At 41.9% G+C, this 24271-nt stretch overlaps 1 protein-coding gene across 10 annotated transcripts in view; it reads right to left on the reverse strand.

Moving 5' to 3' along the window:
- Nucleotides 1–24271, reverse strand: part of EZH2 (enhancer of zeste 2 polycomb repressive complex 2 subunit) — a gene marked incomplete at both ends in the record, with an annotated part of 42957 nt that overhangs the window by 11895 nt on the left and 6791 nt on the right. For 4 of the 10 annotated variants that reach the window (XM_080701972.1, XM_080701967.1, XM_080701970.1 and 1 more), the window contains 6 exons: nucleotides 274–365; nucleotides 10597–10760; nucleotides 12469–12571; nucleotides 13504–13644; nucleotides 14481–14601; nucleotides 19073–19189. In XM_080701972.1, the coding sequence (XP_080558098.1) occupies nucleotides 274–365; nucleotides 10597–10760; nucleotides 12469–12571; nucleotides 13504–13644; nucleotides 14481–14601; nucleotides 19073–19189 (738 nt within the window). Of the gene's footprint in view, nucleotides 1–273; nucleotides 366–10581; nucleotides 10761–12468; nucleotides 12572–13503; nucleotides 13645–14480; nucleotides 14602–19072; nucleotides 19190–24271 lie in introns of all 10 variants that reach the window. The other 6 variants (XM_080701971.1, XM_080701966.1, XM_080701968.1 and 3 more) reach the window with 2 other exon arrangements.

Here is a 24271-nt window from a genome sequence, read left to right on the forward strand (position 1 = left end):
ACTCATAAACTGTGGCAAGCATGAGTCCTTAACCCTAAGACCTTGAAATGTGGCTGAAGAGATAAATGAGATAAACACAGAATAATACAAGATTAACAAAGGACTAAACTGTGCAGTCTATAAGCTATCAAAGAAGCGTGGGTGAGAAAACTACCTGTCCCGCAGCCAAAAAGTATGGCTACAGACAGTGTCAGCACTGGTTTCAGCACCTCCACCAGGTTCAAAGCCAGACTTCTCAGGAGCCCTCTGCGGTAACAAAGCACTAAATCTTACCAAATGCTGGTAACACTGTGGTCCACAAGGCTTGTTGTCCAGAGCAGTTTCTGTGTTCTTCCGCTTGTAAGTGTTGGGTGTTGCATGAAAAGCTATGAAATAAACACGAAGTATCTGAGTATAACTATAAAAGATTTGCTTTTTTTCATTTTCCCGGCTCTACTGGAAAAATCAATTAAATTATGAGCTTGCTAATACACTGTTGACGTTGCTTTGCACGACTTCCCTCCGAGCTCCTGCCAAACCCTCACGAGGTGTTCTCCGCCTCTCCACCCCAACCGAGGAGGGAGCTCAACAAGCTCTGGGATGACTGTGGATTTCTTATTTTCTCCTTGCAAGTATAATTGATGTTCATAAACTATGACTATAAAACATGAGTCATTAATATCAAGGAGTCGATATTATAAAATAAAATTTCTTCGGTTTTTTTTTTTGAGGGGGGTTACTGGGGATTGAACCCAAGGACATTCTGTGTGTGTGTGTGTGTGTGTGTGTGTGTGAGTGAGAGGGGGGAGGAGATTATATAAATATATATATACTGGGGATTAAACCCAAAGACATTCTACCTCTGAGCTACACCCCCAGCATGACTTTTTTAACTTGAAATTATCTAAATTACCAAGGCTGGTGGATTTCCTAATTTTAGTCAAAAGAACTCTGACATTTATAATTGGTTGATTTCTAAGTAAAGGTCAGCAGTCAATTTGTTAAATGGGGAGTAAAATGAGATACCACTTACTAAAAACTCATTTTTCTTTTTTTTGTAGTATTGGGGGTGGAAACCAAGGGCTTTTCTACCTCTAGGCTATACTCCCAGACCTATTTTATACTTTATTTGGAAACAGTGTCTCAGTTGCTGAGAACCTCACTAAGTAGTTGAGACTGGCTTTGAATCTGTGAGATCCTCCTGTCTCGGCCTCCCAAGCACTGAGATTACAAGCGTGCGCCACCCAAGCGCGGGGATTACAAGCGTGCGCCTCCATGCCTGGCCTAAAAACTCATTTATAAAAATAAAAAGGAAACCGGGCATGGTGGCGCACGCTTGTAATCCCCGCACTTGGGAGGCGGACACAGGAGGATCACGCAGGTTCGTAGTCAGCCTCGCTGGCTTAAGAGACCCTTTTTCCAAATAAATAAAATATATAAAATAGGTCTGGGAGTGTAGCCCGGAGATAGAAGGGCTTCCAGGAACCCCAGTACCACCAAAAAATAAATAAATAAAAATAAAATAAAAAATAATAAAAAGGAAGCCGGGCGTGGTGGCGCACACTTGTGATCCCAGCATTCGGGAGACTGAGACCGAAGGATTGTGGTTCACGGACAGCCTCGGCTACTTAGTGAGGCCTTCTGCAACTCAGTGAGACCTGGTTTCAAAATAAAGAATAAAAAATAGGGCAGAGGGTATAGTTCAAAAGTAGAATGCCTCTGGGCTCAATCTCTAGTACCACAAAATAATAAGTAAATAGATGAATAAAATTTTTTTAAAAATTTTGCTAGGGGTATAGCTCAGAGATAGAACACCTGGGTTCAATCACCAGTACTACAATAAATAAATGAATAAATAAAGTGAAAGCTGAAATTCCCAAATGTGATAACAGAAAGATTCAAATAATGGCACACAAAAATATGAAGGCATTGTGAAGACACACTGGCACAAACTTCAGAGAATCTCACAACAAAGTTTGATTCTTCCTATACAAAAGCAAAATCTTGAAATGGCTTAACTACATACACAAGATGAAAATTATTATAATCTGGATAAAAACAAGTAAAAAGTTAACTTTAAGGTCCAGAGAACTTGAAGGGGAAATAAAGATAGGCTGATGAGCCGGGCATGGTGGCAAATATCTATAATCCAAGTAACTTGAGAAGCTGAGACAGGAAGGTTGCAGGTCCGCAGCCTGCCTCAGCAAATTATAGCCAGGCTTTCTGCAACTCTGACCCTGTTTCAAAATAAACAATAAAATAACAGGGCTGGGGTGTAGCCCCAAAGTAGACTACCCATAGGTCCAATAACACACAAAAAGAAAACTAAAAAGACAAATTTATGAGGAAAAAACAGAAAGAGGACAGAAACTGTTTTCTCCAGCCACAAGCCAACCAGTGCTGGGGATCAAACCCAAGACATCACACATGCCAGGCAAGCGCTCTACACACAGCTGGAGCCCCCGCACCAAAGGTATGCTTTCTCTTTCTTTTTGATTTTGGAGACTGAAGTCAGGGCATTCTACGTCTAAGCTACACTTATTTTTATTTTGAAGCAGTCTCGCTAGGTTAATGAGAGTCTCACTAGTTGCTGAGGCTGTCCTCGAACCTGCAATCCTCCCCGTCTCAGCCTCCCAAGTACTGAGATTACAAGCATGCAGCACCTCACTCAGCTCCAGAAAAATTATTAAAAGTGCAATTAAGGCAAAATTATTTATAAAGTATGCAAAGAAGAGGGAACATGGACTATGACGGCGTTTTCATTTCTAAAGCAACAACCTGTAAATCCTTTTGTTTAGTGGTACTGGGACTCAAACCCAGGGCCTCACACATGCTAGGCATGTGCCCACCACCTACACTCCCTTTTTTAAAGTCTGAGACAGGGCCTTCCTACATTGCCCAGACTGGCCTTGAACGTGTGATCACACCCATCCTGCCTCAGCCTCTTTGAGTAGCTGGGATTGTACACGTGTGCCTCCAAGCCCGACTGCAACCTAGAAAATTCCAGCTGTTCCCTACATCTAAATGAGATTAAATAGGTAACTCTAACTGGGCGTGGTGGCGCATGCTTGTAATCCAAGTACTTGGGAGGCTGAGACAGGAGGATCGCATGTTCCCAGCTAGCCTTGGCAACTTAGTAATGCCCTCTGCAACTTAGTGAGATCCTGTTTCAAAATAAAAAATAAAACAGGGCTGGGGGTATAGCTCACATGTAGAACACTCCTGGGTTTGAGCCTTAAAACCACAAAGAGAAAAAAAAAAAAACTGGCAGCTCTACAAAAACGGTTAAAATACACCAGAGCACACTGAGTAGCCTCCTTGAATTTTGTAATGCTTCTCCATGTAAGTTATCTGAAATCCCACGGAACAGTGGGATGAGAATGACAGACTTGGAACAAACTTTATCAATCGTCCTCTGTAGGACAGTGGAATAATAGAACGCACAGCAGGGCGCTTTCTTATTAGAAGTCCTGCTCAGGCAGATTCAGCCACACACGAACAGCCACAGCCTGCAGGACCCCACCCCGCTTGCTTCTTCCGAGGCCTCCCCTCCTGCTAATCATTGCGCACAACCTCTTCCTACCCATAGCTGACACTGGCTCCTCTGCCACAGGGCTCAAAGACTAGACAGTCAATTTTAGGCTGAAGCTTTGATGAAAAATTACTATGATTCAACATCTACAGAAGCAGCCTCTGATTTACACAGTGTACTGTGATCTAAGTGATTTAAAACAGAAAGAAGCTGGGCGTGGTGGCACTTGGGAGGCAGAGACAGGAGGATCGCACGGGTTCGAAGCCAGCCTCAGCTACTTAGTGAGGCTCTCAGCAACTTAGTGAGACCCTGTTTCCAAATAAAATATGAAATAGGTCTGGGAGTATAGCCCAGAGGTAGAAAGCCCTAGATTCCACCGTCTGTCTGTCTGTCTGTCTGTCTGTCTCTCTCTCTCTCTCTCTCTCTCTCTCTCACACATACACACACACACACACACACACACACACACACACACACACAGCAAAAAAGGGCTGGTAATGTAGCTCAAAGGTAGAATGTCCCTGGGTTCGACCATAGTGCCCAAAATAAGAAAATATAAAAAAATAAAAATTCTTTAAAATAGTAAACATACCAAATATCACAATCTAAAAATTGAAACAGTTCTCTAGAGAAAATTCAATGTTACATAAATATGTAAAAAAGAGTGAAAACAATGTATTAGATGCAAACAAAAATTAGTAAAATTAATATAGTACTTGGTTCTCTGAAGGAAAAACATACAAAATAGGTTTTAAAAATACATACAAGCCAGGCATGGAGGCACACACTTGTAATCCCACTACTTAGGAGGCTGAAACTGGAAAATCCCAGCTCATGGACAGCCTCAACTACTTAGTGAGACCTTCTGCAACTTAGTGAGACCTTGTTTCAAACTAAAGAATAAAAAATAGGGCTGGAGCCAGGCATGGTGGCACACATTTGTAATTCCAGCATTTGGGAGGCTGAAACAGGAGGATCGTGGTTTGCAGCCAGCCTCAGCTACTTAGTGAGGCCCTTTCCAACTCAGTGAGACTGTTTATTTCAAAATAAAGAATAAAAAATAGGGCTGGGGATGTAGCTTGGAGGTAGAATGTCCCTGGGTTCCATCCCCAGTACTGGGGGGGAAAAAAAAATAGGGCTCAAGATGTAGCTTGGAGGTAGAATTGAGTCCAACCCCAGTAACACACACACACACACACACACACACACACACACACACACACACACGTACACACACACACACACAAAAAAAAAAAAAAAAAAAAACCCGGCCTGGTGTGGTGGTGCACACCTGTAATCCTAGTACTTGGGAGGCTGAGACAGGAAGCAGATTCAAGGAAAACTTCAGCAAATAGTGAGACTCTTATCAACCTAATGACCTAATGAGACCCCACTTCAAAAAATAAGACTGGGGGTATAACTCAGAGGTAGAATACAACTGGGTTCAATCCCCAATACAAAAAAAAGACAAGTACAAACAAACACCTGGGTCCAAAGTCCCTAAAGGTATAACCATAAAATAAATTCTAAGAAACTCAGGAGGTATGAAATATAATTTTATTTTTTTTATTTTTTTTATTTTTTTGGTGGTACTGGGGTTCCTGGAAGCCCTTCTACTTCCGGGCTACACTCCCAGACCTTTTTTTTATATTTTTATTTGGAAACAGGGTCTCTTAAGCCAGTGCAGCTGGCTTCGAACCAGCGCGATCCTCCTGTCTCTCTCTACCTCCCAAGCGTGGGGATTACAAGCATGCGCCACCACGCCCGGCTTGAAATATATTTTGAAATGTGTCTCAAAGCCAGGCGTGGTGGCGCACACTGATAATCCCAGCATTTGGGAGGTTGAGACCAGAAGATTGTGGTTCAAAGACAACGCTTAGATGTTTAGTGAGGCCCTCTGCAACTCAGTGAGACCCTGTTTCAAAATAAAGAATAAAAAATAGGGCTGTGAGTGTAGATCGGAGGTAGAATGCCCTTGATTTCCATCCACCGTACCACCAAAAAAAAAAGTGCCTCAAAAGTATCTGAGCTGTGTGGAGTGTGATGGCGCACGCTTGTAACCCCACCATTTGGGAGTCTGAGACAGGGGGATTTTTTTTTGCAGACAGCCTCAGCTGTCCCAGAGATCTCCCTTCTGGATCTGGTGCCCTGTGCTCTCAGGGTGCCCTTCTCAACAGCAGCTTCAGAGCAGCACTAATAGCAGGAGCTCTGGTGTGCAATACAACTGGCTAGATGTGGCCTCTGCTTCGCAGGACTCCAGCCAGGCCTCTGTCTGGCTGCACATCAGCACATTGGGGACCATCATTCCGAGTTTCTGGTTCCTGGTGTGTCAAGCATGAGTTGGGCTGAGACAGTCTCCAAGGCAGCTCCCCCCCCTTTTTTTTTTGCAGACAGCCTCAGCTACTTAGTGAGGCCCTTTGCAACTCAGTGAAAACCTGTTTCAAAATAAAGAATAAAAAATAGGGCTGGGGTGTAATTCGGAGGTAGAATGCCCCTGGGTTCCATCTCCAGGACCGCAAAAAATAAAAAGTATCTGAGCTGGGCATGGTGGCACATGCATATAATCCCAGTACTTGGGAGGCAAAGAGAAAAGATTGCTGGTTTAGCAAGTGTTTCAAAATAAAATAAAAATGAAAAGGCTGGAGCTTAGAGATACAATACTTTGCATTCAATCCCAAGTGGATGCTATGAAAAAATTGCTTCTCCCCCTTTGTTTTTTCTGTGGTACTAGAGATGAAACCCAGGGGCATTTTACCTCCAGAGATACACCCCAGGCCTTTTTTTTTTTTTTTTAAACAGGGTCTCACTAAGATGCGGAGGCCTAAGTAACTGAGGCTGGCCGCCAACCTGCGATCCTCTTGTCTCAGCCTCCCGAGTACTAGGGGTTACAAGTCTATGGCACCAGGCCCAGCTTGCTTTAATGGCCCTACATTTCTTTTTATTATTTTTTTCTTTGTTGCGTTCCTGTGCCTACCGCTTAGACGTTCTCTCCTTATTATCAAATGGTATTTTTTCATCTGGTCTGGGGGATTGAACCCAGGGCTCTGCACATATTAGACCACCGCTCCACCACTAAGCTATGCCACCAAGCTATGCCCACAGCCCTTTGTCAAGTTGTGTTGTGAGACACACTGTCACTAAACTGCCTCGGCTGGCCTGGAAGTTTGACCCTCCGGCCTCAGGCCTCTCTGAGTGGCTGGACAGGTGTGCACTACCACGCCAGGCCCCAGGGTACTTTTTAGTAAGTTTGCCCAAGCAGCTACATCTCTCTCACCTCCTTTTAAGTTTTTGCTCTACTTATATTTGCTGTACTCCGAAGTTGTTTGATAATGTGCATACTGATCTCAAAATGTTATGTCTGTGTGTAAGCTATATTTTAGTGTTTTATCTTTTTTTTTTTGGCGGGTCTGGGGATGGAACTCAGGGGCATTTGACCTCCGAGCTACACCCCCTGCCCTACTTTTTATTCTATATTTTGAAACCGGGTCTCACTGAGTAGCAGAGGGCCTCACTAAGTAACTGAGGCTGTCCGCGAACCACGATCCTCCGGTCTCAGCCTCCCGAATGCTGGGATTACAAGTGTGCGCCACCATGCCCAGGTTAATTATCTTTAATGAGGAAAAAGCTGACACAGATTTTTAGAAATAATGTAACTTTATCTCTTGTCATTGACTGCACTCCTTTACTAGTTTAAACTGATTCAGTTGTGTGTGTGCATGAGCGCATGTGGGAGCACGTGTGCACATTACTGGGGTGGAACCTAGGGGCCTTCTACCTCTGGGCTACACCCCATCCCTATTTTCTTTTTTATTTGGAAACAGGGCCTAAGTTGCTGGAGCTGGCTTAGAACCTGCGACCCTCCTGTCCCAGCCTCCAGAAGTCCTGGGATTACAGGCATGCGCCACCCCTGCTGGTCTGGATGTTTCACTGATCTGTGACAAGCTGTCCAGTGGTTGTGTCTGCCATTGGACAGTTAGCAACTCTGTTATTTTGGCATGGCCACATCATCTTCACGAAGCCCTTATAAAGTCGTCTTGAACTGTGCTTTCATTCTCCTTCACTCGTTTGATTAAATATGTCCATTATTCATTTAGAATATTATAAATTGCTTTCATGTCACTATAGCAAAACTATTGTAATGGGTATGCTGGATTTTAGAGTCATTGCAATTTTTAGGGTTTTTTTTTTTTGTGTGTGTGTGTGTGTGGTACTAGGGATTTAACCCAGTGACATTCTACCTTTAAACTACACCACCACCCCTATGTTTTATTCTTTATTTTAAAACAGGGTCCCAGTAAGTTGTAGAGGGTTTAAGTAGCTGAGGTTCGTTGCCAAATTGAGATCCTCCTGTCTCAGCCTCCCAAGTACTCAGATTACAGGTGTGTGCCAAGAGGCCAGGCCAATTTGTAACATTTAATGAGTCATTTTGTGTACAAATAACTAAAGAAATGGACTACTTTTTATTTTTATTTTTTAGCAGTACTAGGGATGAAACCCAGGGGCATTCTACCTCTGAGCTACACCACCAGCCCCATTTTTATTCTTTATTTTGAAACAGGGTCTCACTAAGTTGCAGGGGGCCTCTTGCCTCAGCCTCCCAAATGCTGGGATTTCAAGCATCAGCCACCACGCCTGGCCTGGGATACTACTTTTAAACATTATTACAGGAATTACTTTCTTGTGCTATTTGGAGATGACTTTGCTAGACCTTCGACCTGCTAATCATCTCATTATTCAAGATGGAGAGAAGAGAGAAATGCTGAGTAAAAGTAGATTCCCTGGGACTAGTAGGCCACGCCCCTTCAATCTTACACTCAGGTCCTCTCTCCGTAACTCAGCCCTTAAGTATGCCAGTACTTTACAAACTTTAATAAAATACAACGTTCTGTTTTTCTTAAGTAAAATAAAATGTTAAATACAAAACCCCAGGTTCTACCCCCAGTGTGCATGCGCATGCGCATGCACTTACACACACACACACACACACACGAGCAATTTAAACTAGATAAGGAGTGCAGTCAATGTCAGCAAGAGATGAAGAAATAACATTTCTAAAAATCTATCAACTTTTTCTAATAAAAGATAATTAAATCACTAAAATTCCACACCCATACACAAAAAATAGTGAAGTTGTTAGATATATTAGAAACAGGGCTCTTCTACCCTTTTTTTTTTTTTTTTTTTTTTGGCGGTACTGGGGGTGGAACCCAGGGGTGTTCTACCTCAAAGCCACACCCCCAAATCCCCCCCCTTTTTTGCGGGTCTGGGGATGAAACCCAGGGGCATTTGACCTTCAAGCTATACCCCTTGCCCTATTTTTTATACTCTATTTTGAAACCGGGTCTCAATGAGTTGCAGAGGGCCTCACTAAGTAGCTGAGGCTGTCCGGGAACCGCGATCCTCCTGTCTCAGCCTCCCGAATGCTGGGATTACAAGCGTGCGCCACCACGCCCGACTCCCCAGCCCTCTTTTTTATTCTTTATTTTGAAACAGGGTCTCACTGAGTTGCAAAGGGCCTCACTAAGTAGCTGAGGCTGGCTTCAAACCTACGCAATCCTCCTGTTTCAGCCTCCCAAATGCTGGGATTACAAGTGTGTGCCACCATGCCCAGCTTATTCTTTATTTTGAAACAGAGTCTCACTGAGTTACAAACAGCCTTGCTAAGTAGCTGAAACTGACCTCAAACTGTGATCCTCCTGTTTCAACTTCCAGAATGCTGGGATTACAAGCATCCACACCACGCCTGGCTCCCTCTTATTTTTATTCAACCGCACCAACTCACTCAACACTACTAGTGCCTCCTACATAGTTCCAGCATTCCCTAAGGACAGCATTTCATTTCTTTTCTTTTTCTTTTTCTTTTCTTTTGGTGGTACTAGAGGTGGAACACAGAGGCTTTCTACCTCAAGGCTATACTCCCAGACCTTTTTTATACTTTATTTGTAAACAGGGTCTCGCTAAGTTGCTGAGAGCCTCACTAAGTAGCTGAGACTGGCTTCGAACCTGTACGATCCTGTCTCAGCCTCCGTAGCGCGGGGATTACAAGCGTGCGCCCCCACGCCCGGCTTATGGGCAGTACTTCTGACTTTGGGAATTTAGGTACTACAACATCCCAACATATGGACAAAAAAAAAGCAAAAGCACAAAGTACCTTTTTTTCCCCAGTGTGTGTTACTGGGTATTGAACCCAGGGCCACTCTACTAAGGAGCTATATATTTAGGCCCTTTTGACTTTCAGGCAGGGTCTCACTAAGTTTTCCACACTGGCCTTGAATCTGAAATCCTCCTGCCTTAGTTTCCCAAATAGCTGGTATTATAGGTAGGCACCCAGCCTACAAAGGTGATGATTTCTGTTGCCGCTGGCAGTGTTTCAGGGGACTGACTCAAGAGGCACTCTTACCACTGAGCTACAATCGCAGCCCTTTTGACAGTGGGTCACAATAAAGTACCCAGGCCGCCCTCAGCCCTGTGACACAGCCACCACGCACTGAGATTACGGACGCGCACCACTGTGTGCATCACACAGATTCTTACTCAACAAAACTTGTCTGTCAATGTCAGCAATTTTACTCGGGCGATCTGCTAGTTCATGATAATAGTTTCATTATAAAACAACTGCTTATGCCAGGCGTGGTGGCGCACGCTTGTAATCCCCGTGCTTGGGAGGCAGAGACAGGAGGATCGCGCAGGTTCAAAGTCAGCTGCACTGGCTTAAGAGACCCTGTTTCCAAATAAAAATATAAAACAGGTCTGGGAGTGTAGCCTGGAGGTAGAAGGACTTCCAGGAACCCCAGTAACACCAAACAAACAACTGCTTACCCTTTGTGAACTTATATTCTAAGTTAGTAGGAAACTCCAGTCTAAATTAAATGTATCCTGAGGATTTCAGAACAATCCTCAAATAACAAAAAAAAAAAATATATATATATATATATATCACACTAAGAGCATAACACAGTTTTCAATTTAATTACAAGATTAAATGGTAAGTTCTAGCTATAATAAATGGCAGCACTTTCAAGCTGCTTTAAGACATAATTCCACAACAAAGATAGAAAATGAAAACGTACAATAACTGCACTTACGATGTAGGAAGCAGTCATACTTAAAACATCGCCGACAGAAAAGCGTATGAAATGAATGCAAGCTCTGCTCCCTCTGAACAGATTTAGCATTTGGTCCATCTATGTTGGGAGTACATTCAGGAGGAAGTGCACCTGGGAGCTGCTGCTCGGTGAGCTCTTTATACCTAACAGTAACCAAACAAAAAAAATTAAGCAAGCTTGAAACAAAACCACCTTCTTTGAAAATAAAATTCCTAAAAGGTTTTCATGTTTTCTTTTTTATTGTTACTGGGATGTTGTGTGTGTGTGTGTGTGTGTGTGTGTGTGTGTGTGTGTGTGTTAGTTGCTGGGGATGAAACCCAGGGGCATTCAACCTCCGTACTACTCCTCCAGACCTATTTTTTATTCTTTATTTTGAAATAGTGTCTTCCTAAGTTGCAGAGGGCCTCAAAAATTGAGGCTAGCTGCGAACATATGATCCTTCTGTCTCAGCCTCTTAAGTACTAGGATTCCAAGTGTGTACCACCATGCCCAGCTTTCTTGTTTTTTTAATGTTTACCTTGCCTGAAACAAAAAGAAACTTACTGAACCTATATTAATCTTTGTTTAAATAAGGAGCTAATTAAATACTATACATGGTGTATCAAGAATCAAATTCACTGATATAACTCAGGTGTTACCATAATAAAGGATATTATTATGAGTATGGGGGGGGGGGGTGTGATACAGAAGATTGAACCAAGCTATACACCTAGCCCATTTTATTTTGAAACAAGGTCTCCCTAAAGTACTGAGGTTGGCCTTGAACTTAAGACCCTACTGTTTCAGCCTCTCAAATACTGGGATTATGGGCCATACACCACTGTGCTTGGCTATTATGAGGGTTTGTGTGTGTGTGTGTGTGTGTGTGTGTGTGTGTGTGTGTGTGTGTGGTACTGGAGATTGAGCCCAGGAACATTCTACGCCCCTGGCCTCATTTTTTTTTTTTTCTTTTTCTGTGTGTGTGTGTGTAGGGGGGTACTGTGGTTCCTGGAAACCCTTCTACCTCTGGGTTACACTCCCAGACCTATTTTTATTTTTTTTTTTAATTTGGAAACAGGGTCTCTAAAGCCAGCAAGGCTGGCTTCGAACTTGTGTGATCCTCCTTTCTGCACCTCCCAAGCATGGGGATTACAAGCGTATGCCACCACGCCCAGTTTTTTTTTTTTTTTAAACAAGTCCTCACTAGGTTGATGCTTAGTACCTCCTGCGCTGTCCTCAAACCTGCAACTCTTTCTCAGCCTCCCAAGTGGAGTTCAAAGCATGGAATTCAAAGCATGTGTCACCACTTCCCACCTATTGTGAGGTTGGTTGGTTGGTTGGTTTTTGCAGTACTGGGGATGAATCCAGGGGCACTCTACCTCTGAACTACACCCTCTGCCCTATTTTTTTTTTTTCTTCTTTATTTTGAAACAGGGTCTCCCTAAGTTGCAGAGAGCTCACTAAGTACCTTAGGCTGTCTGTGAACAGCAATTCTCCTGTCTCAGCCTCCCAAATCCTGGGATTACAAGCATGTGCCACCAAGCCTGGCTGTGAGTTTTAATTAAACATTATCTGTACTAAAATTTCTACCAGTACCCAGAGAAACTTTCCTATAATGTACCACTGTAAATCACATATGTATGTGATTTTATGCATTATATAATCATATACATGTTTTATAATTATATACATGTTTCTTCTACCTACAGTGTTTTCCAGTGCAGGGTTCCACAAAAACATACATAGCTTCAAGTATCCTCTGAATGCTGTCAACAAGTGAGGTGGAGTGGCTCAAACTCCTCCATTTATAATAAACCAGAATGGTGACACAGCACAGGAGCAAGACTGCCTGGAAGAACAAGGCCTACTTACTTCTCCTTTAGCTCTTCTGCTGTGCCCTTATCTGGAAACATTGAGGAAATAGCTTCAAAAATTTTATCAGAAGGAAATTTCCGAGGTGGACAGCTTTCTTTATCTAAAACGGAAACATGAAAGGAAAAACAAAATGAAAATAAATGTTTTCAATATTTCATTTTATCCACATGAACTCTTAACCAAATATCTGATTTTCTAAGGAGTCATCAACTTTGTTTCACTCACTTCAAACATATTTACATGTGTCTGTGGAATACATGTGAGTTAAGAGGAAGTTTTATGAGCACTTGAAGGAAACTGGGCATGGTAGCACACACCTACTAAGACCTCCCAGTACTTGGGAGGTTGAGTGAGATAGGATGATCACCAAATTGAGGCCCATTGAGGCCCATCTCTGCAGCTTTGCAGGACTCTTTTCAAGATAAAAAAAGACCTAGAGTTTCACTTGGAAGTAAAATGCTCCTGAGTTTAATAACCAGAACCAAAAACATAACAGTATGCCTCTTTGAAAGTGTAACCCTGTGCATCCCCCATGCCCCAGCCCGTTTTCTCTGAGCTGCCTTACTGCCGGTTTGCTAAGCAGAGGACGCTGGCTGCTGGCTTTGTCTTCAGCCTGACTTTTTCTGGATAACCTCAGCTAGTGAAGGGAAGTTAGGGTGCAGCTCTGGAGCTGGTCAGGCCTAAGTTATCAACTCAGGGTTCTATTTCTCCCCCACAGTGTAATCTCAAGTGAGCTGGTGCATATGATGTGATTAGCATACAACTTGTACATGGTGATCAATATGTTATACATTATGGTTATTATGATGACTGCTCAGTCAAGCACCAAAAAAGGATTATGCTCTTTTGGTAGTCAAAGGAAACCCAGATGCTCCATAGAAATGAGAAACTAAAAATAAGACTCTAATTTTTTATTATAGTACTATCAATATGACATTTAACAAAAGGGAAAAAAGCAATTATGTCCTCTTTACACCACTTTTTTAAAAGAAATGATGTTATGGCTACACAAAGGCCTGGTATCAGACATACCATCTCGACTATCCTCTAGATCTTTCTGTTTCTCTTCTCTTTCATCAGGATCATCTCCATCATCATCATCATCATCATCATTGTACTGACCAAGAGCATTCACCAGCTCCACAAAAATTTCATCATTTATAAACCCACATTCTGAAATTCATCAAGCCAAATGTTAGAAATACACAGGACAGTGGTAATGATAAAAGTTTATATATGTCTTTTCTGTGGAAGAAACGGCATGCCCTACTGGTACTGTTACAGTAGTGTTCAAATGAAGATCGTTTTGAGGACTGGTCTTAGGCAATGTTAGAAAGCAGAATTTACCTTCAATGCCTGTCACTTTCTCTTGAATCGCCCCTCCCCAAGTTTCCAGTGCCCGGTACTAACCTAATCCTCTAGAACCAATTGTGGTTTTAGCTCCTTCCAAATGATCTATCTGTCTGTGAGCCAGTCACCTCCAATCTACTTCCCACTAACGAAGATCACGGATGAGGATATGATCAGTCCCACAGAGCCTCCTGGGCAGGAAGCCGTGCTTCTACTCACTGAATTTCAGGTGGCTGTGTCAGCCTCCAGGGGAGGCATCTTTGAGCAGGGAGGATTTTTGAAGCCTACATGCCACGTAAGCAGAACCCTTTAGTTTTACTATTAATAACTAATAGTAATAGTAATAGTAATAAACTAATAGTAATTAGTTTTACTATTAATGAATCTTAAAATGTACATACACTCAATTTCCATTTAATTTACATGTTATTGCCATCACAATTTATGTAACCAACTATGGATAACCATCAGATGGCAAATAGGACTGTCTAATTTTAAAAAAAAATTGATATTTTTGGGTTTTCTAGAGCCCAGGCAACTCTTTATAGTTCAGCCTAAATTTTATTATTCAATATTTGCTTTTCATATCTTATACTTAGTAAGCCAAAGTATCTCAATCTCTAGCTCTTCTTCCCCAAGACAATAAACACATGGCTCACCTCTATCTCCATGTACTTTTCCATCATAATTTTTAATTAATTCTTCAATGAAAGTGCCATCCTGGTCTAGAACTTCATCCCCCATGTACGGAATGTTATGTAAAACAGTTTCATCTTCCACCTAAACATAAAGAAATTTATCTAACAATCAGGTTTCTCCTAAGTGTCAAAATGTTGTTTTAAAAAAACTCAAGGTAGCTGGGCATGGTGGCGCACGCTTATAATCCCAGCATTCAGGAGGCTGAGATGGGAGGATCGCAGTTCGCGGACAGCCTCAGCTACTTAGTGAGGCCCTCTGCAACTTAGTAGACCCTGTTTCAAATTAAAGAAAAAATGGGGCAGGGTGTGTAGGTTGGAGTTGAATGCGCCAGGTTCCATCCTCAGACCCGCAAAAAAAAAAAGTGAGATAAAAAATTTTTCTTCAAAAAATGTCTCTGCTCACTTCTCCAGATATTTAAAATACTACTCAGACAGCAAAATCTAACTGTTGATAGGGGAAATATTTTAACACTGTACTAAGTTAATGTATCACCAATAATTTACTTCTAAAAAAGAAAAAATGTGAGCCACGTGTGGTGGCTCACGCTTTTAATCCCAGTACTGGGGAAGATGAGACAGGAGGATTGCAGGTTTGAGGACAGCCTCAGGTACTTAGTGAGGCCTTCTGCAACTAGGTGAGACCCTGTTTCAAAGTAAATAAAAAATGCAGCTGGGAGTGTTGCTCAGAGGTAGAATGGCCCTGGGTTCAATCCCCAGCACCACACACACACAAAGACATACTCCTATTTCAGACGTTAAGATGGGGGAAGGGTCTTAGACTTGACAAAATACAGTTTATCAAAGTCAACTACACTCATACCAAAAAAACACTATAAGTTAACATCTGTAAACTTTACTTGATGATCTATCTTATTAAGATAGTAAGTAATAAAACTGAGAGTATCAATGGTCCATTAAGGACCATGACACAAAAGAATGTGTGCTTGTAAAATAACATCCTACAATAACTGAAAATACTTTGACGAATGAGATGTACATCAAAGTCGACTATGCTAGGGAAGATGATGAATGAGTCGATATCAAGGTTTAGAAGATACCAAAAAAGGAAACAGATGCCAGCTTGGCCTAGAAGAGCCACCAAACAAAAGTTCAGGAGGCATGGAGTACAATACAAGGGACAGAAGCCAACACTCATGGGGGAATTTGGATTTTCAATGAAGAAAAAAATGGCAAGAAATACAGAGTGAACGTTCTAAAGCACACGTTTAAACAGAGTAATTCAAGCATGGTGGCACACACCTGCAATCCCAGTACTTGGGAGGCTGAGACAGGAGGATCACAGGCCTAAGGCCAACCTCAGAAACTTAGTGAGATCCTTAGAAACTAACCGTGTTTCAAAATAAGAAACAAAAAGGAAAAGAACTAGAGGTGTCGCTCAGAAGTAGAACACCCCTGGGCTCAATCCTCATTACCCAAAAAAAAATACTAATTCAAGGTAAGGTTAAATTTAAATCTTAAATCTTAAGAGGTAGCTGAAGAGGGCATTGGTTAAAAACAGAATTTCACAAATAGAATTCTGATCACAGAAGGGACTGGCAAGCTCCACGGCCTGTGGGATGGCTCAGCTGGAAGGCCAGACTGTGAGCACACTCCACAGGGCACTGGGAAAGTCGTGGCACACACAGGCGCTGTCAGGCAGCAGCAAGCTAAAAGAGAAAAAGTGTCCAAGAATCCCTAGATAACAAATTTAGCACAAATTTAGACAACAAATAATTTAGGGTTCGGAAAGGTAATAGGGCTTTGGACAAGAATAAGGAAAACTTGAGCAAAAGGGGTGCTATGATATGAATATAGAATGTCCCCTGGGAATGCTCATAAAGTGGCAATATAAAAATGTTCTGAAGTAAAACAGTTTTGAATCATGAGGGCTCTAGTCTCCTTAGTGGACAAATCCACTGATAGATTACTAATCTGAATGGATCCATTACTGGGTGGTCACAAGGAGAGTGTAATGTGGCTGGAGGGGTGGGTCAGGGGTGTGACCTTGGGGAATATGTCCGTCCAGACTCTCCCCGTCCAGACTCTCCCCTGCCGGCGTTCCCCCTGCTCCCAGCCTTTGTGCTGTGAGAGAGGCGTCCCTCGGCACCCCCTGCTGCCACTGCCATTTATGCTTCAGAGCTGGCCCTGCGGACTGAAACCTCTGAACTACCAACCCCAATAAATCTTCCAGTGGGGCATGATGGTGCACACACGTAATCCTAGTATACTTGGGAGGCTGAGACCAAAGGATCACAGGTTCAAAGCCAGCCTTAGCAATTTAGTGAGGCTCTCAGCAACTTAGTGAGACTCTTTCCAAATGAGAAATAAAATAGGGGTGGAGTAATAGCTTGGAGATAGACTGCCTCTGGGTTCAACCCTTAGTACCAGGAAAATAAATAGCAAGAATGGTGGCCCTCGCTTGTAATCCCAGTACTTGGGATGCTGAGACAGAAGGATCACAGGTTCAAAATCAGCCTCAGCGATTTAGTGAGACTCTGTTTCCAAATTAGAAATAAAATCTGCGCCGGGAATGGTGGCGCACGCTTATAATCCCCGCGCTTGGGAGGCGGAGACAGGAGGATCACGCAGGTTCAAAGCCAGCCGCGGTGGCTTAAGAGACCCTGTTTCCAAATAAAAATATAAAAAATCAGGTGCCTGGGAGTGTAGCCCGGAGGTAGAAGGGGATCCAGGAACCCCAGTACCACCAAAAAAAAAAAAAAGAAAAGAAAAGAAAAGAAAAGAAATAAAATCTAAGACAGCAGGATCACAGGTTTGCGGTCAGCCTCAGCCACTTAGTGAGACGAAGGTCAAATGCCCCTGGGTTCCATCCCCAGATCCGCAAAAAAAAAAAAAAAAAGTGTAAGAGAAAAAGTCACTAAAGATATAAATATACCTAGTAAAAAAAAACTCTAGTAGTAAACAAGTCTCTGAATCGGGTTCACAAAGAACTTTCCTCAGCATTTTGTTACCCTTCTCACTTTACATCAAACCAGCAGTAAAACCATGTATCCTTATTTAACAATACACTGCAGTTTTTGTGATACTGGGGTTTGAACCCAGGGGCATTATTACCTTAGAGCTACACCTCCTGCCCAATTTTTTTTTTCTTTTATTTTTTAAACAGGGTCTCACTAAGCTGCAGAGGGCCTCACTAAGTAGCTGGGGCTGGTTTCTGTCACAAGCCTGCTGTTCTCCTGTCTCAGCCTCCCAAGTACTGAGATTACAAATGTGCACCACCACGCCCGGCTTAAAAACGCACACTGTCTGTAAAGAATAACATACTAGCCAGGCGTGATGGCGCATGCTTGCAAGCTTGTAATCCCAGCATTCGGGAGGCTGAGACCCGAGAATTGCAGGTTGTGGACAGCCTCAGCTACTTAGTGAGACCCTGTTTCAAAATAAAGAATAAAAAACAGGGCAGGGGGTGTAACCCGGAGGCTGAATGCCGCTAGGCCCTAGGCTCCATCCCAGACCTGCAGGGGGAAAAAAAATAATATATATATATATATATTTTATAACCAAAGCTACTGGGCCAGTATTATCTGTGTTATCTGTGGAAACATGTTCAAAGATGTATTTTATGTAAGTCCTGAGACTTTATATAAGAGACAGTGTACACTGTCACTTATTAACATGCTACCTAAAATGGTTTTTATCTATGTATTTATTTTTGTGGTCCTGGGGATTGACCCCAGTGGCATTCTACCTCTGAGCTATACTCCCAGCCCCTTTTTTTCTTTGAAACAAGAGTTCACTAAGTTGTGTGGAAGGCCTCACTAAGTTCCTGAGACTGGCCACAAACCTGCGACCTCCTGCCTCAGCCTCCCAAGTACTGGGATTACAACCATGCTCCACCATATCTGTCCTTGAAATGGTTTCTAAATAAGTTCTTAATTAACAAAAACTGAAAAGTCAGATTGAAATTAAGATATAGACTGACTTCTTCAAGTACAGGAGTTACAAGCTTCATCTTTTAAATGTGTTTAATCCTGGGTATGTTTTGTTAGTTTGCTTTTTTGCCTAACACTTTTGGCGATTACAGGAAAGGAGCAACACAGCTAAAGCTTTAAAATTGTGTGTGTGTGTGTGTGTGTGTGTGTGTGTGTGTGTGTGTCTGTGTGTGTCTGTGTGTGTGTCTGTGTGTGTGTGTGTGTGTGTGTGTGTGTGTGTGTGTGTGTGTATGTATACATTACATGCATGGTGGCCCATGCCTGTAATTCCAATACTTCGGAGACTGAGACAAAAGAATCACAGGTTTGCAACCATCCTTGGTAACTTAGCAAGGCCCTCACAGCAATTTAGTGAGATCCTGTTTCAAAATAAATAATGAATAGGGCTGGGGTGTAGCTCAGAACTACAATGCCCTAGAGTCAATCCCTGGTACTGTACCAAAAAGAAACTACAATGGTCAATTTTTAAAAATCATTCCAAATGCTATCATTTTAATAGCAGCTTTTTAAATTTATATTATCGTAATTTACAGTAACTAGAAAATTATCTATGTTTCCTTATTTAAAATTATCAAATAAACAGAAGATATATTACTTACATACCATAAAATTCTGCTGTAGGGGAGACCACGAATACATTATGGGTACTGAGGCAACCGCATTTAGGGTCTTTAATGGGATGACTTGTGCTGGAAAATCCAAGTCACTGGTCACTGAACACTAAAACAGAAAAAACAAAATTGACTCTTAAGAATAAAAGGACAACCATAAGCTAGCTTATCATAAAAAGAGGCTACTACTTAGTTTTGAAAAAAAGTTCATAAAAACCCAAAGACCCTCTTTCCTGTCTTTATTTAAGAGAGTAAAGAGGTTCTTTAGAGTTTACAAATTTTCAAAACCACCCAACACTTCTCATACTTACCTTTTAAGAACCAGACACTGACTTACAGTCAGCCTCAGCAATCTGATCAGCTGCTCCACACTGCACCGTAACTCTCAGCTAATGCTTATGTCCTCGGACATCCCAACCACACAGACTACAGTAATAAACGTACCAAATACACACTTGTCCTGATAAGATAACTACACTTGTTATATTAATCTTTCTTATCTTTACCTTAGCTTTTAAGAACCCAAGTGTCATTTTTGGATATTATCAGATGATGCATAGATATTAAGAGTAATAAATTTGAGTTTCATTACAAAATTAAATTTCTAGCATTTTTTGTCTGCTAGGTACTATCTTGAATATATTACATATCTTATAATACTTAGTCCTTATCACATCATCATAAAATGGGGACTATTTGTTGCCCATTTTGCAGGTTTAAGTAAGGTAAAGAAAGGATAAGTAACCTGCCCAAAATCATTATCTAAGGCTATTAAACACCAAAAGTTTGACTACGAACCCCTTGCTCTTAACTACTATAAGTTCTGCCAAAATCATGTATCTTTATAATGTTCCAATGCACTTGGTCCTTGAAATACTGTATTTCATACAATCTATGATATTGATTTCAAGACATACCATTTTTTTCTCTATCACCAAAAACAAAAACAAAAAAATTGCCAATTAAACTATGACATAATGCTTTCTTACCAGTGATTCTTAAAAGCATGTTGATCTCAGAGGTTAAAATTTTACACCTTTTGATTCTGTGAAATATGGCAAAAATCTGTGCCCAAATAATAACAGCACTTTCTATCCTAAGAATACAGCTTTTCTTAAAGAATACTATTACTCAATTATCATGCTCCAGAGCCTGCTTAAAAAGAAATGTCCTAAATGTATATTCATAATCTACAGTCAATGAAAATATAGCAAAAAGAATTTAATAAAATGAAACCCAAAAAATCATGTCTGTCTGTCTGTCTGTCTGTCTGTCTCTCTCTCTCTCTCTCTCTCTCTCTCTCTCTCACACACACACACACACACACACACTCATTCAGTGTTTAATTTTTATCTAAAATGTCTTAAAAAACAACAGGACTGGGACTGGTGAGATCAAAGTAGAAATCTGCACAGGCCACACAGGGTGCTCAGCACCACATCAGGATAGTAGAACAATCTCAGTCTTCACAGTGACTGCCACATAAAAATAAGCCTTTTCTGACTGGAAGTAAAGGTTTTAGGACAGAGTGGTTAGGAAGAACTGTGACAGTGATTAATCCAGTAATTTGCTTTCCAAAAAGGCAAAGATAAAGATAATGCTAGAAAGCTCACAATTCAATTAAATACGAAGGTGTGAATAGTTTACAAATACTCCAGAGGCCCTTGGCCTCTGACAATCACCCATCTATCCATCCAATAAGAGCAGCAATTAACATTTCTTTGAGCACGTGTTGCAGGCACTGTGCTAAGTGCTTGTATACATAGTTAAATATTCCACATTACAACCTCATGATGGACAGTTTTAGCATCACATCTACACAAATGGGGAGGCTGAGATTCAGAGAAGTTAAATAATTTGCCTAATCAAAAAGGTAATAAACTACAGAACCAAGATTAAAACCTAAGTCCAACCGCAACATCCAAGAGCTTAATTACTGTGCTGCAGCGCTTGCCCTTTAAGAGCTCACAGGGCCACATCATAAGGACAGGCCTGCACATCTGCTGTACAAAACAAAAACACGCCATGACAGGAGCATCTCCTCCACGACTCCCCTTCGGATTCCTGTTTCTACCACGTCTTTCCTTCCTCCTACTTCACTGGGTAAATCTGGGGGTGAGGGGTGGTGAGAGCTGCTGAGGGAAGTATTATACACCATCCAGTAATTCTAAACACAAAATAATTTTTATTTCTTGGGCTTTGTTTTACAGTTGGTAAGGAAAGTTAACTCCGTGGCTTTAATTTTGCAGATAAGCTGCTTAAAGCGTAGAGGGAGCAGGTTACCTCTCCAATCTGACTTTCCTTTAACAAGGTCACACAAAGTTTAAGCAGCTGGATATTCTTTTTGACTACTAGATAGAAGGGATGCTGGCTCTGTTTTTGTTTGTGCTGGGAATGCAGGAAATGCTCTGGATATACTGAATGAAGCCAGCTAGGTTTTCCCATGAACAGAAGGAACTCACAGAAGCACAGAAAGTAAGCAGGCGCGGGCTGTAGCACTAATTACTACCCAAACCTCTACAATACTCCCACTGCCCATCGACTAGATTCTGAGTCACACAAAGCCACCAAGGGACAGAAAATAAATCCTCTGAGGACAAAGCAGCTACGGCAAAGTGTCATTACCTGTCTTAACACAGCACAGTGTCTCAACAACAAAAAAAGTAGGTACCAAAAAAATGTTTCTGGAAGCAAGAGACTGCATTTGCTGTTTCTCCCTAATTAAAAAAAAAAAATCCACTTCAGTTAAACGATGATAGCACCTCTGTGGGAAAATGATGGTCAGCCTCATCTAATCAGCTCTGCAGTGTCTCTCTGGAACCTTCTCCACTCTTTACTGCTAGCTACACTAATAGCCATATACCTCCTATTTATTGAATAATACTCAAAGGCAGCAGCATTTGCTGGTAAAAGTTTGGAAATTCTTATCTGTTGATTTAAAGAAAAATTACTAGCCAGGCCTGGTGGCACATGCTTGTAATCCCAGCATTTGGGAGGTTGAGGAGGACCCAGGTTCACGGCCAACCTCAGCTACTGAGGCCCTCCACAACTTAGACCCAATAAAGAATAAAAATAGGGCTGGGGGTGTAACTCGGAGGTAGAATACCCCTGGGTTCCATCACCAGTACCTCAAAAAAAATTTTTAATAAAGAAAGAAAAATTACTTAAAAATCCCAGTTGCTTACCAGCAAGTTTTACCTTCTTTGAAAATGCATCATCCTTGACAGTTTACATAATTTTCATATCACTTGGAATAGAAAGAAATTTGACCTCATGGGCCCTCCAAGCATTTTACCTAATCTCACTCGTGTGTCCTGGGCTCAGGAACTCACCAGCAAACCCATTAGCAGCAAATTAAATTCTCTAACTCTAGTTCCAATTTCAGGATCACCCAAAGAATTACCATAGATAATTCGCCAACAATGTAGAGAAATGAAAAATCTAGTTTTCAAGGATGCTACATTTTCAGAGAAACGCAGCTTACTGGTAAGTAACCAGGTTCCTCTGAGAATGGATAGACTTACATCAACCAGCTGGTACAATAGGCGACTGTGTGGCTGGACCACTGGGAGATGGAGAGGGAAGTCAAGCCAAAAATAGTAGTTGTAGGAGTACACAACCAAACTGAGACTCTTGGCAGAAGGCTGGTTCCAAGTAAAAACTGTGTTATGGAAAATCGTAGAGGGAAGAGCAGGTGAGTGCCCTGCAGGGAAGGGAAAGAAATTAGCACACCTACTATGTGTCATGCACTGTGCTAGAGACCTTCCCCGAAGTTAACTTCAAAAGTCACAGCTACCCTGCGAGGCAGCTATGACTCCCCATTTTAGGGCAAGGCACCCAAAGGACAACGGTGAGAAGCCATCCTGCACCTGATGATCTTTACACATGAGAAGGGCAGGCCCAGCTTTCCTACAGTAGAGAAGCTAGAAAGGCAGCCAAGTAAAAGAATATTTTTGGATACTGGTTGGCCCATTCAACTCATGCCACAGACACGGTGGACGGACACTGTCTAACTTCTCCCCATGAGAACAAGGAAGGTGCAGGAAAGCTGTCACTCCAGGAGAAAATGCCAGCTGCCGCCAGCTCTAGAGGAAAGCTGAAGATGAGTCTTGAACTACCTCTATATTCTTTCTTCAGGATTTGAGGAAAGAAAAGATAGCATACCCAGGCTTTAAATTAGCTAGCCCTTCTTAAATTCAGACTACTTGTAAGTGAAGAAGGTCCTGAAGAAACACTTGCAATGAGGTAAATATCAAGTCTGGAGAAAGAAGCTCAATAATAAAATTAGTTCATAGCTAGCTTTAGAAGCAAGAGAGAAAAGTGTGACCAAAGGAGACGTTTTTGAAAAGCTGAGTGGCCCAGACTAATGGGGCAGGAAAAAAATGAGAAGAAAAAGCCTGTTACAATCTTGACACAGATGCATTTAATGAAAGCAACTAATGAAAAGTTTTGTGGTTAAGAAACAAGGTGGCTTATCCCAAATTATGAATTATTTCCGTTTTGTTCACCATTCTGGACTGGGGAGAACCTCTACTCTGTAACACAGGGCTACCTGCCTCAGAGTTCACTCTATGGCAGTCTTTCTGCTCCTTCCTGGGGGAACACAGAGCCTTTAACACAGAACACCGGAAATCAACTTCAGGACATTTAGAGCCTTAATGCTCTTCTCTGCATCTCAACTTCAAAAGCCTGGCCCTAGAGGAACGGGATCATAAATGTAGAACCCAGATGATCCTGGGTTAAAATCCAAGGTAGTCTGGCTTTGATAGGATCTGCAGAGGTAAATCATCTCTCCATCATCTGCAGCTCTGTTAAAGCCTCCAGTTTTGCTAAAATACTGGAAGTCAGAAACAGCAACCGGCACATGCTATAAGCTATAAAACTAAGCACTCAAAGAAAAGCACATGGAATAGGAAACCAGAGCCCAGGCCATCCGTTAAACATAAACTCAAGTATCTACTTCAAGAATGGCCCCATAAGCAGGGCGTGGTGGTGCACGCTTGTAATCCCAGCATTTGGGAGGCTGAGCCTCAGCTACTACTTAGTGAGGCCCTCCACAACTTAGTGAGACCCTGTTTGAAAATAAAGAATAAAAAAAAAAGGGCAGAGGGTATAGCTTGGAAGCTGAATGTCCCTGGGTTCCATCCCCCAGACGGGCAAAAAATGAATGCCCCCATGACAAAAAATAAGA

This window comes from Muscardinus avellanarius, assembly GCF_963383645.1.
Source record: "Muscardinus avellanarius genome assembly, chromosome: 9".
NCBI classification, from domain to species: Eukaryota; Metazoa; Chordata; class Mammalia; order Rodentia; family Gliridae; genus Muscardinus; species Muscardinus avellanarius.